General features: G+C 50.0%; 1 protein-coding gene across 1 annotated transcript in view; it reads left to right on the top strand.

Annotated features, from left to right (window-relative positions):
* The first annotated feature begins 898 nt into the window (after positions 1-898).
* CD5 (CD5 molecule) overlaps positions 899-13,494 on the top strand; it is a 27,763-nt gene continuing 15,167 nt past the window's right edge. The window contains exon 1 of the mRNA XM_006899892.1: positions 899-950. Within this exon, the coding sequence (XP_006899954.1) occupies positions 899-950 (52 nt within the window). The remainder of the gene's footprint in view (positions 951-13,494) is intronic.

Raw genomic sequence — 13,494 nt, 5'->3', positions numbered from 1 at the left:
AGCACTCTGGGCAACTAAAGAAAGGGGGGCCTGACCGCACCCTAAGGCCCTTGTACAGAGAAGGAGCTACTCAGAGTAGCAGGGAGCCTGGAGCAGGGGTGAGGCCTGAGCTCAGGGGGCAGCTCAGAACCTTGTCTTCCAACACTTAATACAGAGCCTGGGACCGCCTAGGTGATGGGGACACACAGGGCCTGGCTCTGAGCCTCCCTGTCCCCCACACTAAAGGGAACACATACACACACATGAGAATCACACACACACACACACACACACACACACACACTCATTAACCTGGGGACACGTACAACATGCGGATGACACACACTCTATCTGTGTCTCTCTCACCCCCCCCCACATAAACCAGCATCCACAGAGCAGCCCTCGCTGGGGCTCACTCACTGTAACTGTGGGATCCCTCTCAAACGTCCTCCCCAGCCCTGCACCGGCAAAGTGGACTGTCTGGTTTGGATTTTTAGCCGTGTCTGTGCCCTCTTTCCCATCCCGAACACCTGGTGGGAGCCCTGTGTCAGAGCATGTCCACCTCCCCTCAAGTCCCCTCCCTGCCATCACCCCAAGCCGTGAGTCCCCAGAGACCCCAGACTCCCTGTCCTTGTCCCAGGGAGGGGACCAGGGGCCACTAGCCCAGCCTGGCCACCTCGAGCAGCAAGCAGACGGCAACCAGCGCCAGCACCGAAGCTGGGACAGGTGGTTTCACCCGGAGGAAGTAGACAGTTCAGCTTCAAACACAGTGACGCAGGCCCTGAAGCGCCTCTCTCCCGTCCCACCCCTGCCCACGCTGGCTCGCCCCACCTCCTCCTGAGAGCGAGGTGCTGGGCCACACTCCTTCACCCAGGGGTGCTGTGCCACCCAAGGCTGAGTGAGGCAGGAGGTCGCGCCCATGGAGTCCCAGCAGCTGCCACTGGCCTCCGCGTACCTGCTGGGGGTGCTGGGTGAGTAACCTGTGGGGCGTCAGCAGGAGCCGGGGCTGGGGTGCTTGGGAGACTTTGTTCTCCCTGAGTCTGACTCGAGAGTCACAGATGCCTGGGGGCCCAGGAGCCCTGTCTGCTCCCCAACCCCGTCTAGCTCAGGCTGTACCTGCCAGCAGCGTCCTAGGCCCAAGGTGATGAGATCTGCGTTAACATCAGACTCTAAAGCCTCCCCGTCCCATGCTACTCCCTCTGCTGCATTCCCACTGGTCACTCTGGCTTTCCTTGAATGCGTACCCGGATGCAGAGCTCACCACCTCCCAGGGCAGTTCTGATGGTGCTCTGAGCAAAGAGGTCAAGGGCACGGTGAGGGCCCTCAGAGAATAGAGCCATGCAGATATTAAAGCCATGCATGCAATTCTTGGTCCCTCTCTCACATCAGACTTGGAGCGGCCAAGGGGGCATAGTCAGGCCCTGGAAGAGGGGTTAGAATGTTGTCCCCCACCCCACTGGTCATGGGCTGGGTGAATCTGAATGCTTGTTTGTTTGGAAGGAGGTGGTGACAGATGAGGGTCTCCTGTCCCCCACCAGACCTGGGGCTATCAACTCAGAATTGAACACCTGGGTGCTTCTCAGCCCTGTGTGGCCTGGAGGGGTCCCCAAGGCCATCCAGGTCATAAACTCCCACTCGTAAATGCAGGGGGTGAGGCGTAAATGTGGGAGCGGAGGCATGACTATTTCCCCGAGGATATGGAAGGAAAAAGAGGTGCTTCACTCTGGGGTGAGGACACGGGGTGAGCAGCTTCCCCAGGGCGGAGGGGCTCAAGGGGCATTGGCTATCTGAATGGGAAGCTTCCCAGTGCCGATCTAGAGAAGCTGGATGTGTGTGAGTGCGTATGGGTGTAAGTGTGGGGGTTATGAGTGAGAGACTCTGTGTGTGTGTGTGTGTGTGTGTGTGTGTGTGTTATTGCTGCTATCAAATCGGTCCTTCCTCATGGCTGCCGTGAATAACAGAATGAAGTTCTCTCCCTGGTCCAGCGCCTCCTCGCCACCTCCTATCTTTAAGTCCCTATTTGCTAAGCCATCTTCTCCTTTTCTGTCTACCTTGTGCTTTACTGAGCAGGATGTCCTTTTCTAGGGACTGGTTCCTCCTAATAATATTTCCCTGAGTGTGTAAGATCAAGTCCCGCCATTTCTGCTTCTAAGAGAGATTCTGACTGTGCTTTTTCTAGGAGAGACTTAGTTGTTCTGACAGTCTGTGCAATAGTCACTCTCCTTCACCAGCACGGTGATTGAAAAGCATTTATTCTTCTTCTGTCTTCCTGGCTCATCGTCCAACTTTCACCCGCACATGAAGCGACTGAAAATGTCACAGCTGAGTCGTAGTTCTCACGGCGACATCATGACTCTTTAACACTTTAAATTACTTTTAATGTAAAATTTTAATTTCTACTTTTCCAAGGATGCTACTGAGAGAGAGACATGTAAGAGGGTTTTTTTTTGCCGAAGACTTTCCCAATGCAATATATTGTCTGGTTCCTGGACATCTGTTTGCATGGGTGTTAATCGTGGATCTAAGTAAGGTTAAATTCTTGACAATTTCAGAGTTTAAACTCTTGACAACTTTGGAGGTTAAATTCTTGACAACTTGGGTCTTTTCTCTGTTTAGCATGATGTGGCCTATTGTTCCAGGTGTGAGGATATTTTTTTTTTTTTACTTCATGTTGAGGTGTAATTCTTACTGAAGGCTGTAATCCTAAGTCTTCATCAGTAAGTGCTTTGCTTTCAGCAAACGAGGCTGCATCTGCATGTCACAGGTTTTAGTGAGTCTTCCGCCAGTTCGGATGCTGTGTTCTTCCTCATATAACTCAGCTTCTTGGATTATTTGCTCACTGCATGTTGAATAACAATGACGAAAGAGTACAGCCACAACACACACTTTTCCAGATTTTAAACAGTGCACTGTTCTTTCAAAAACAAGAGATTCTTGGTCTATGGACAGGTTCTGCATGATGACGACTAAAAGTCTTCTGCAATTTTCATTCTTCACAACGTCATCCCTAATTTGTTATGATCCAGGGTCCTTCTTGGAGGCAAGGGCAGTAAATGGTCATCTCACAGTTTTTAGCATGTCAAGCTGCATCAGTTCTTGGAAAAAGACATTCTGCTTGGAAAAGTAGAGGATCCGCGAGAGAGGAGACCCCAGTGAGATGGATTGTCCCAGTGACTGTAACTACGGGCTTGCGTCTGATGGAGATTTAAGGACGGCACAGAAGAAGGCAAAGTTTGATCTGTTGTTTCGAGGGTCTCTGAGGGCCACAGTGGACTCAGTGACCTCTAACAGCTACAGCACATTCAGATGCCTTTGAGGAGCCGTCTCTCTGGTGCTCTCTGCTTTCAGCTAAGAGCCGTCTGACATCAGCAATGATAATACCCAGGTCCATATTCTCTTCTGAATCTGGCTTAAATTTCTAGCAACTCCTGGTCAACATACTGCTACAATCCTTTTTGTTGCTATCTTCAGCAAAATTTACTTGTGAGTAATGTTAATGATAGTGTTCTATAATTTCTGCATTTTGTTGGATCCTCTTTGACGTGAGCACAAACGTGGATCTCTCCCAGGTGGTTGACCAGGTAGCTGGCTTCCAAATTTCTTGGCACAGATGGGAGAGCGCACCCCGCATTGCATTCGTTTGTGAAATCATCTCACTTGGTACGCCATCAGTTCCTGGGGGCTTGCTTTTCTCCAACGCCTCCAGTGCAGCTTGGACTTCTTCCTCCAGTACCTTGGGTTCTTGACCATGTTACCATTCACTGACCATTCATTCTTTCTGAAATGATTGTGTGTCATTCTTTCTGAAATGATTGCGTTCTTTGTGGTACAGGGACTCTGTGTATTCCTTCCATCTTCATTTGATGCTTCATATGTGATTTGATCTTTTAAAAGTTGTAATATTTCAGGTCCATATTTGAAATTCTCCCCCTCCTCTTTAATTCCTTCAGCTTGAGAAGTGTATCATGCATCCTTCCGTTTTGATTTTCTAACTCCAGGTCTTTGCACATTTTAATATTGTATTTTACTTGATCTTCTTGAGCTCTTTTACTTCACCATTTTTTTTCTATTTGCTTTAACTGCATCCAGTGTCTTCTGACATCCGTTTTGGTCTTTTCTTTCTTTCCTGTCTTTTTAACAACTTTTTGAACTTTTCATGTGTGACGTCTTTCAATTTTTCTGCTCTTCCGTAATTAGTGTTCCATATCAGATTGATTCCCGAGACGGTCTCTAAATTCAGGTAGAATGCATTCTAAATTACACTTCAGTTTCCATGGCCATTTTGAATTTTTACTCAACTTCAATGAGAACTTGTATATAAGTATTGGATGGTCCACCCAGGACTGGCCCCTGGCCTTGGAGGCTGGCTTTCTCTATTGTTTCTGCAGATACAGTGGATCGCATTCCTTTGTACCACCCCCCCCCCGACGAATTCCACGTATATAGTCTCCTGTTAGGTTACTGAGAAAAGATGTTTCTATGAATGGGCTGTTGGTCTCGCAAAATTTTATCTCTAAAATTTCTAGAGCTCTCTAGTTTCGTTTCTCTCACTAAGCTCCTGTTACCCAACTATTGATTCTCATTTGTTTCCGACATTTGCATTCCAATCACCAGCACTTACCAGGGCATCTTGACCACATACTTGATCTGTTTCAGAGTGTGAGTGTGTACATGTGTGTCGTTGTGCGTGCGTGTGTACATACACTGGTGACTACGCGTATAACTTTGCATGTGAGTGTGTGTGAGTTTGCGTGAATCTGTACGTATGAGAGGGTGTGAATTTATGTGTAACTGTGTGTCCATGCTTGTATGTGAGTTTGTGTATGCGTGTAGCTGACTGTGTAGAGGAACGTGTGTGTGTATGTGTGTGGGGGGGTTTGTGTGCATGTATTCTGCATGTGTATATACTGTCATGGTCAGCGCCCAGCCCCAGCTGTAGGCTGACCTCACTCCCTTATCTGACCAGAGCCCATGCCCACGCGTGTTCACTAAGCTGCCCCTCCATGTACCTCTTAGAGCTTAGTACCCCCTCTTACCTGAGAGCAGAGGCCTAGAGTCACTGTGCCAGCTGGTGCCCAGGACCCCAACACAATGCTACTATGGCCTCTTTGGCCCTGGGGTTTCCCAAGACAGGAGCAGGCTCTTAAAGACCCCTCGGTACCTGTGGCTCTAGACTCTACCCAGGGCCAGAGCAGTGGGGTCTAGCTAAGCTTCTAGTTGGGTATGAGAAGGGTCAGGGCCCAGGATGTAGGGGTTTACCTCCTCAGGCCCTCTCATCAGCCATGGCTCATGGAGCTAGACACTGACAGGGTCTTCCTGGTGTCCTGTCCAGTGACACCCCAAGTCAGGAAGACATGGAAGCAGTCCACCTCAAGAGGAGGCCTCCGTTGAACTTCCTAAGCACGTGGTTATATTGTGTGTGTGTGTGTGTGTGTGTGAAGGAAAGGGAGAGAGAGCTAGTAGATATAAGATTCTTTCTGTTGATTTTTTTTTCCATTTCCATGTCCTCTAAGATTATGGTCCTGGTCTCTCAGGGCCAGCGACTCATTCCTTTAAGGCCCTTTTAAAGAAATAACTGAATACATATAGGGGTTTTTTCTGGAAGCATCTCCACACCCTGTGAAGCAGCATGTCTGTGGCCCCATTTTGCAGAGAGGAAACTGAGGCTCAGAGAAGCTGTCGCCCGTGACAGTGAGCACGTGGCAGAGCTGACACTATCTGTGCCCACTGGGTGCCACCCCCTCCGCACCCTTAGTTCACAGGAAGGGCCACCAGGGAGCTCTAGCGGCCTCGTGTGTGGACCGCTGGCCACTGACCAGAAGGCCACGCCTCTCTGGTGGGCAGCCTGCTGGAGGGGCACAGAAGCCCAGTGGAGGGTAGGCTAGGCATTGGTTCTCACCCAATGACAACGAGTTTGGGTGGTTGGGGTTTTGTTGATTTTCTCTTAAAGGCTGTTTTCACATGTAGGAAAATGGCTGTGAGACACTCTTGAAGCCAGTGTGGGCCAAGGCCATGATCACGTCAGGCTAGAGCACAAACAGTGCAGGGCACCTTTCAAGTCACTCTCAGATAAAGACGCCTTGTGGTCAGCATGCTGGGGACACTGTGGCTTCCTCTCCAGACGCAGTGTCTGTGGCCCTGACGTGGTGACCTTTAGGTCGTCTGAGAGGTGAAGATGTTCACAGTCTTCCTGAGACGACGACAGATCCAGTCCCCTCCTCACTGCCCTTTGCTCCGTCCTGCCTGGGACAGAGACCGTTCCTCTGATGCCCATCTGGTGGGAGATGAGAGAGTCGGCTCAGGACGCAGCACTGACCACGGCCCAGCGCGGTCAGACCTCACACTGGGGCGAGAGAAGGTCCTGGGCCCTGTAGTTTGAATTCTGTCTCTGCCAGCAGCCTGCTGGATGATATTGGACATGTTCCGAGAGCCTCAGCACCTTCATCTGCAAAATGGGAATAATAACGTTTACCACAGGGAGTTGGTCCACTCCGAAAGCCTCTGGAGGGTCAGTTACGGGTTGGTTCTAGCTCGGTGACACATAACAACAATAGAGGGGGAAGGCCATTTGGAGATCTGATCTGCCGGTTGTTGCTGGTCCTGGGTAGGTGAGATTAGAGGCCTGAATCTGATGTTGCTTCGACCATGCTGTATGGTCCTGTGCTGGCTTTGTCCATCAGAGGGTCTTCGTCATAAACCCTGGGCCTCCTCTCTTCATCATAGACCTTGGACCTCCTCTCCTCATCTTAGACCCTGGGCCTCCTCTCCTAATCGCATGCCCTGGACCTAGGCTGGCACTTTACCAGCATCAGAATGTGCCTCCTCCCCCTGAGGCCCTGGTACAGTGCCGTGTTAGACGCCACTCCTTCAGATTATCAGTGCTCCAAGAGAAGGGGTCCCCAGCCTTTTGGGCCAGCTGTATAGAACAGACTGGAGAAAAAGCCCAGAATCTCCTATGTTAGGCCTATCGTGCTGGACACACACTGATGCCGGAGAGATGGGAAGTAGTCTCTGTTTGTCAAGAAATAGCAGCATCTAATTCCAAATCATGGGCAACCTTCTCCCGTGTGATTGCTACCTCTGAAAACCCACTGGAGGGTCAGCTATGGGTCGGTTTTGACTTGATGGTACACAACAATAACAACAAGAACCCCAAATCATACTTGCACCATTGCCGCAATGGGTTCAAGTGTGTCCGAGATGATGACGAAGGCACAGAACAGGACAAGGCTCAGCTCTGTTGTTTATAGGGTGCTATGAGTTATACTCAACTCCACGATACCTAACAACAACAACAATCCCAAATCAAAGAGGCCCTGGTGGCACCGTGCATGAAGTGTCAGGCTACTAAGCAGAAGATTGCCTGTTGGAATCCACCAATCGCAACTTAGTGAGAAAGTTGCTCAACTTGAGAAAGAAAGTCTCCCCAGTAAGGACTGACCATCTTGGACGTTCGACGGAGGGTCGGCACGAGTGAGCGCCGACCCCACAGCGGTGGGTCTCGAATCTCCAGCCAGAGAGCTCTGGTGATGTGTTGTGTTGTTGTCTCTTGAGCTGATGATAGGAAGGATGGAGGTTTGAATCCACCCACTCCTCCTCCAGAGAAAGGTGGGCCCTCTCTTCCTATAAAGCCTTGGAAATCCAGTGGAGGGTTGTATGTGTCAGAATCGACTGTACAATGATGGGTTTCACTCCAAGCTACCCTATACCAGCCCGTTGGTTTCCTTATCTGAGGACAACCTCATCTTTCACAGGGGAAGAGGGCCCTCGGCCTTGAGTCTGTTCCCAGTTAGAGGCTAGGAATGTACACGCCATTAGCAGTACACCGGGAATGTCACAGCCCCTCCCACCAGCCCCTGAGTGTGTGATGTGTTTGCATCCATCTCTCTGTGTATGTGGTTATTGTTGGCTGCTGTCACATAAGCCCCCTGGCTTAGGCCACCCCAGGCACGGTGACCAAGACACTACCCAGCCCTGTGCCATCCCCACGACGGATTGTGGTTCAGAACACTGGGATCCATACAGTTTTCATGAGCTGATTTGAAGAAGTTGATCACCAGGCCTTTCTTCCTAGTCTTAGTCTGGAAACACCACTGAGACCTGAGCACAGAGTAGAGAGCTGCCTCGTAGGATTTCTTTCCAAGGTTCTAAATCTTTACGGGAGCAGACTGCCATGTCTTTGCCCTGAGGAGTGACTGGTGAGTTTAAACCAACAACCTCTTAGTTCACAGCCGAATGTTTAACCACTGAGCCACCAGGCTTCCCTTCTGCCCTGCGTGTAAGGCCCTGGAAATGCAGATGTTCAAAGGTCTGTGCGGGCCTATCAGTGAATCAGAGGAGGTGGCAAGAACAGATTCTGACTTCTGACTCTGAAAAGTCCAAACTACATCCTTGGGCCTCAACAGCCACATCTGTAAAATGGGACTGATAATTTAGGCCTCCAAATTTTTACTTTAAAAAAAATTTGTAAATTCCTGGCAAACGTGCTTGATGCACATCATGACCTGAACTAATGGGAAGTTAATTATAATCTTGATGAATTCCCTTAGTGTGAACATTCCCGCTAAGAGTGGTATTTCATGGCAGAAAGCATGTCTCTGAGCCTGGAACTCAATGAGGTGAGGGGAGAGGGAGGCGCCAGCAACCCAGGAGGCACCACCCAGGGGCTCCGAGGGAGCGATGGAGCCAGGTGTGGTCACAGTGTGCTGATTTTTTTAAAAAATCTAGATCTTGGAATTTCCCAAAAAAGGAGGGAGGGAAAAAAAACAAGTTCCTTTAATTTCCCCCCCCCAAGTAAAACATGACTGAGTGAGTTAAACTCATCTGGCCAGATGGAGTCTTAACCAAAACCCCGAATCTGCTGCCATAAAGCCCTTTGCAATGATTCACAGTCACTCCAGGAGTTACAGAGTCTGTCATGTTAGGTTTTCTTGACTGTTGTCTTGATGGAAGTGGGTCACCAGGCCTTTCTTCCTTGGTGTCTCTGGTGGGGTCAAACTCCCTTTTTTTTTTTAAGTTAGTGGCTAGAGCGAACCAGTTGCACCATCCAAGACCTGCATGAGTTTGTGGGCTGCCCAACCAAGAGCCGAAACGAGAATCACCCTGACGATAGGGGTGTGGGGGAAGAAGAGGGGAGACTGAGGATGAAGGTACAAATGCAGCCCGGAGGGCGCTCACTCCTCCAACGCCTTGGTGGGACCACCCATCAGGACAGGCAGGCTCAAAATGACTAACACTGTTACTGGAAAGGCCGCTGGAAAACCCATTTTGGAGGCAGGGATTGGAGTGGAAACAGCTCCAGTTTCATTATCTATCAGTCTCGCTGGCTTGGAGAGTTTGGGGGCTTATTTGGGGAGGGACAGGGCAATGAAATGTGAGTTTTTACTGTATCTTCTTTTGTTCTGGACGATGGCCGTGTCCTGGACCAGTGGATCTGGGCTTACAAATATTCCACAGACAGTTAGGACCCTTCCCACGGTGTGGTGGAAGGGAAGTAACTCCAGCCATCAGTTACAGGACCAGATAGGAAGGAAAGACTTTGCAATTACTTGCTGTGCATCAGAGAGCTGGACAATGACTAAGAAAGAAAAAAGAAGAATTGATGCCTTTGAAATGTGGTGCTGGAAAAGGGTATTGAACAGATCCTTGACTGCTAAAACAATAAATAGGTCTGTCCTGAAGAGGGAAAAGCCAAGCTGCTCCTCAGAGGCAAGGATTTTAAAGCTCCGTCTCACATACTTTGGGCACATGGCCAGGAGAAGGACATCATGCTTGGACGGGTGGAGGGACAGCACAGGAGAGGAAGACCCTCGATGAGATGGATTGACACAGTGACTGGGGTGAAAGGGGTGGGCGCTGGAGACAGTGAGACTGGCTCAGGACAGGGCAGGATTCAGAGCCAATGTGCACAAAGCCGCAATGGTCGCAGCACTTAACAACAACATGAGCTCAGGTGCAGTATCCCACATCCCTCAGCTTCTCCATCTGGGCAATGGGAAGAAGATAATAGACAAAGGTTGAGAGACCTCAGTGCAAACGTGCCCGGGAAAGAGTGGAAGTAGTTCATGTGTCAGTGACGGTGATGGAGGGAGACAAGACTTGACCAGATAGACGCCAGAGCGAGGCCTGGGACGCACGGACCACCTTTCTCACTCTTAGTGGCTGTTGATCGGTCTGACTCGTGCAAGTCCCTGTGTGACACGTTGCCTTCTTCATGATCGCCTGCACGTTCAAGCCCATCACCATGGCCAGACCACCACCCAGAGGGCTTCCCTCAATGTCACTGGCCTTTCATTTCGCCAAACGGGGGAGTCTCTTTGGATGAGTCATCCAAATGGATGGATGGATGGATGATGGATGGATGGATGGACAATGTCACTGGCCTTTCATTTCGCCAAACGGGGGAGTCTCTTTGGATGAGTCATCCAAAGGACGTGAGTTAAGTAAGTCCAGGACAATAAATAGCCCCTCGGGTTTGATAGGCTAATTTGAAGAAGTGGGTAGCCGGGCCTTTCTTCCTGGTCTTAGACTGGAAGCTTTGCTGAGACCCATCCACCCTGGATGATCCTAGTTTTCTTGGCTCTGAATGATTATCAGTTGTTGCCAACTTGTGGGAAGCCCCGGGTACAACAGAGAAACGCTGTCTGGTCCTGGGCTGTTGTCGCAACTGCTGACCTGTTCGAGTGCCTCATAGGGTCACTCGGTAATTTGAGTCCTTCCAGCCTAGGAAGCAGCCCTGGTGGCATCGTAGGTTAAGCACTGGGCAGTTAATCAAAAGGTTGGCAGTTCAAGTCTACCAGTCACTTCTCAGGATAAAGATGATGCAATCCACCCTGTGGCCCTTCTCTGTCCTCGAGTCACTGTGATGCCACAGCAGCGGGGGCTGGGAGTGGGAGTGGGGGGCGGTGTTTGTTTGTTTGCTTCCAACCTCAGAGGTTCATCTTCCAGCACCGCCCCAGACAACATTCTGTGTGAGTTCCACGGGGTGCTCGGGTGGTGGTGGGGTGGTAATTTTTGGATGCAGAGAGCCAGGATTTCTTTCTCGTCTGGCTGAGTCTGGAAGCTGTCCCACTTCATGGTATAGCTGCCACTGTCACAGCAGTGCGTAAGCCAGCACAGCACGAGAAACCAGCAGAGTCTGGTGGAGGAGAGAAAACAGAGCCTCTCTGTGGTCTATCCGATGGGCAGGGGCCAGGCAGTGGAAGGCCACTTCCTGCAAACCCAGACTCAGGGGGCTGTGGTCTTGGCTGCATCACCAGCTGTCCGTGCCATCCTGGGCACCGTCCCAACACCTCTCTGAGTTCTGCCTTCCTCGGCTGGAAATAAATTGCTGTCGTTCTTACCAGCCCTGAGCATGTTGGGGGGAAAAAGCCTCCAAATCCTGCCCGAATCCTTTCTCATCACTGCAGAATTGTGGGTCCAAACTGCCTTGATGAAAAGTAACAGGCAGGTCATTTTTTACATCACAAGCCTGTGCACAGAAAAGTGACTCTCCCCCTCACAGCACACAGTATTCTGATGCTGTCTGTTTTGGTCTGTGTCATGTGTGTGTGTGTGTGTGTGTGTGTGTGTGTGTGTGTGTGTGTGGTACAGGAGGAGATTGCTCCTCCTTCTCCAGCAGAACATCTGGTGGAGTTGAACCGTGTACCTTTGGGATTGCAGTGCAGCTTCTTGCCACTAGGCCACCAGAGCTCCCTGGTTGGTGGCTACAACCCACTGAACTGATTGCATGGCCCCCAGCCTGCAGCGTGGGATCCCTGCACCTGAGGCCTGCGGTGGCGTGGAGTGCAAAGGGGGGCAGCAGAGAGGTGTCGCTCTGCGAGGTGTGCTGTGGGTGGTGTGAGCTGGGAAGAAGGGACAGGAGGCAGCCTTCACACCCTGACCCTCCTCTCTCTTCCTCTGCAGTCATTTCCTGCCTCGGAGGCATCATCAGGGAGCAGGGGTCAGGTAAGGAAGAAGCCTGGGGCAGTGGGGTTTGGGGTTGGGGTAACAGCGGGCTGCAGGGTGACCTGTGGGTTAGGAAGCTGTCACTCCCACCTGAGAGAAGCCCACACACACACAGAGAAGAAAGATGTCCAGGTGCTCAGGTGGGTCAGAGGTGCCTGCGTGCAGGTGCATGCCTTCTGCTGACCACAAAGTCCCGCACGGATGCTGGTCCACATGGTGAACATTCTTCTGACTCACACACACGCACACTCACCAGCCCATAAATGCCCCCAGTGCCTAAACAGTGTCACCAGATCCTCATGGTCACAGCTGAGAGAGGCTGAGCCTGAGGGTAAAGCACAGGGAAGCGTCAACTTCTAAGTTTGAACTTTCATCCTAGACACAGAATTTCCAAAACAAGGTTCCACAGAACATGCTTCATAGTCAGCCGCGGGAGCTTCCACCAGCGCAGACAGGGTTCCCAGCAGTCCTGCAGTCAGTCCTGTTAAAGTAATTGTGACTCGGGCGTTACCGAATGAGGCAGGACTCTTATGTGTGTTAGCATCCAAATGCACCGTGGGGAGATGTAGCTTCTGAGCCTCCAGGAACCACCATAGAGGTCTAAGGGGCCACAGGCCAGGCCCTGGGTCCTGCACTGCCTTCTCAGCCCCTCCAGCAACCTGCTCGACCTCCCAAAGGCCCAGTGTTCTCATATGTAACATTAGTATAAACTCTCTTTCCTGGTGAAGATGCAGCGAATCCACTTACTAGGGGGAAAGTCTGTAAAGTGTCCTGCAAATGTTAGAGCCAGACGGAAGGATGGATGGATTGATAGATAAGTGATCAGTAGGTGGGAGAGAGATAATTTAAATGGAGAAGTAGGTAAATAGATGTTGTTATTGTTGTTAAGTGCTGTTGAGTCAAGCACGACTCCTAGTGACACTATGAACAGCCAACCTGAACCCTGTCCTGCCCTGTGCTATTCTCATCGTCCCTGAAACGCTAGATCCTATTGCTGAAGTCACCGTGTCAATCCATCTTATTGGGTGTCTTCCTCTCTTTCACTGACCCTAAATCTTTCAAAGGAAGAGCCTCACCTAGCTACATGTCCAAAGTATGAAAGACAAAGCTTCACCGTCTTTGTCTCCAAGGGGCACTCTGATTGAACTAGACAAATGGAAAGGTAGATACTGGTGGATAGGTGAGAGAAAGAATTATAGGAGGTGGTAAAAAATATAACAGGTAAGTAGACAGTAGCTAGATCAACATGGATAGATAGATAGATAGATAGATAGATAGATAGATAGATAGATAGATAATAGAGCTAGAGCTAGACAATAGATAGATAGATAGATAGATAGATAGATAGATAGATAGATAGATAGATGATAGGTAGATATAGATATATAGACAAAAGATTAGATAGATAGATAGATAGATAGATAATAGACAAAAGAAAGAAAGATAGATAGATGAAAGATAAATGAGCTATTGATAAATCCATGAAGGTAGGTAGGTAGATAATAGATTGATAGTTGAAAGATTAAAGGATATAGATAGGTAGACAGACAGATGATGGATGGATGGATG

This window comes from Elephantulus edwardii, unplaced genomic scaffold (assembly GCF_000299155.1).
Source record: "Elephantulus edwardii isolate Elephantulus edwardi_28Jun2011 unplaced genomic scaffold, EleEdw1.0 scaffold00268, whole genome shotgun sequence".
NCBI lineage: Eukaryota > Metazoa > Chordata > Mammalia > Macroscelidea > Macroscelididae > Elephantulus > Elephantulus edwardii.
Note: the sequence above shows the minus strand (reverse complement) of the source record. Positions and strands in the feature narration are given on the sequence as shown.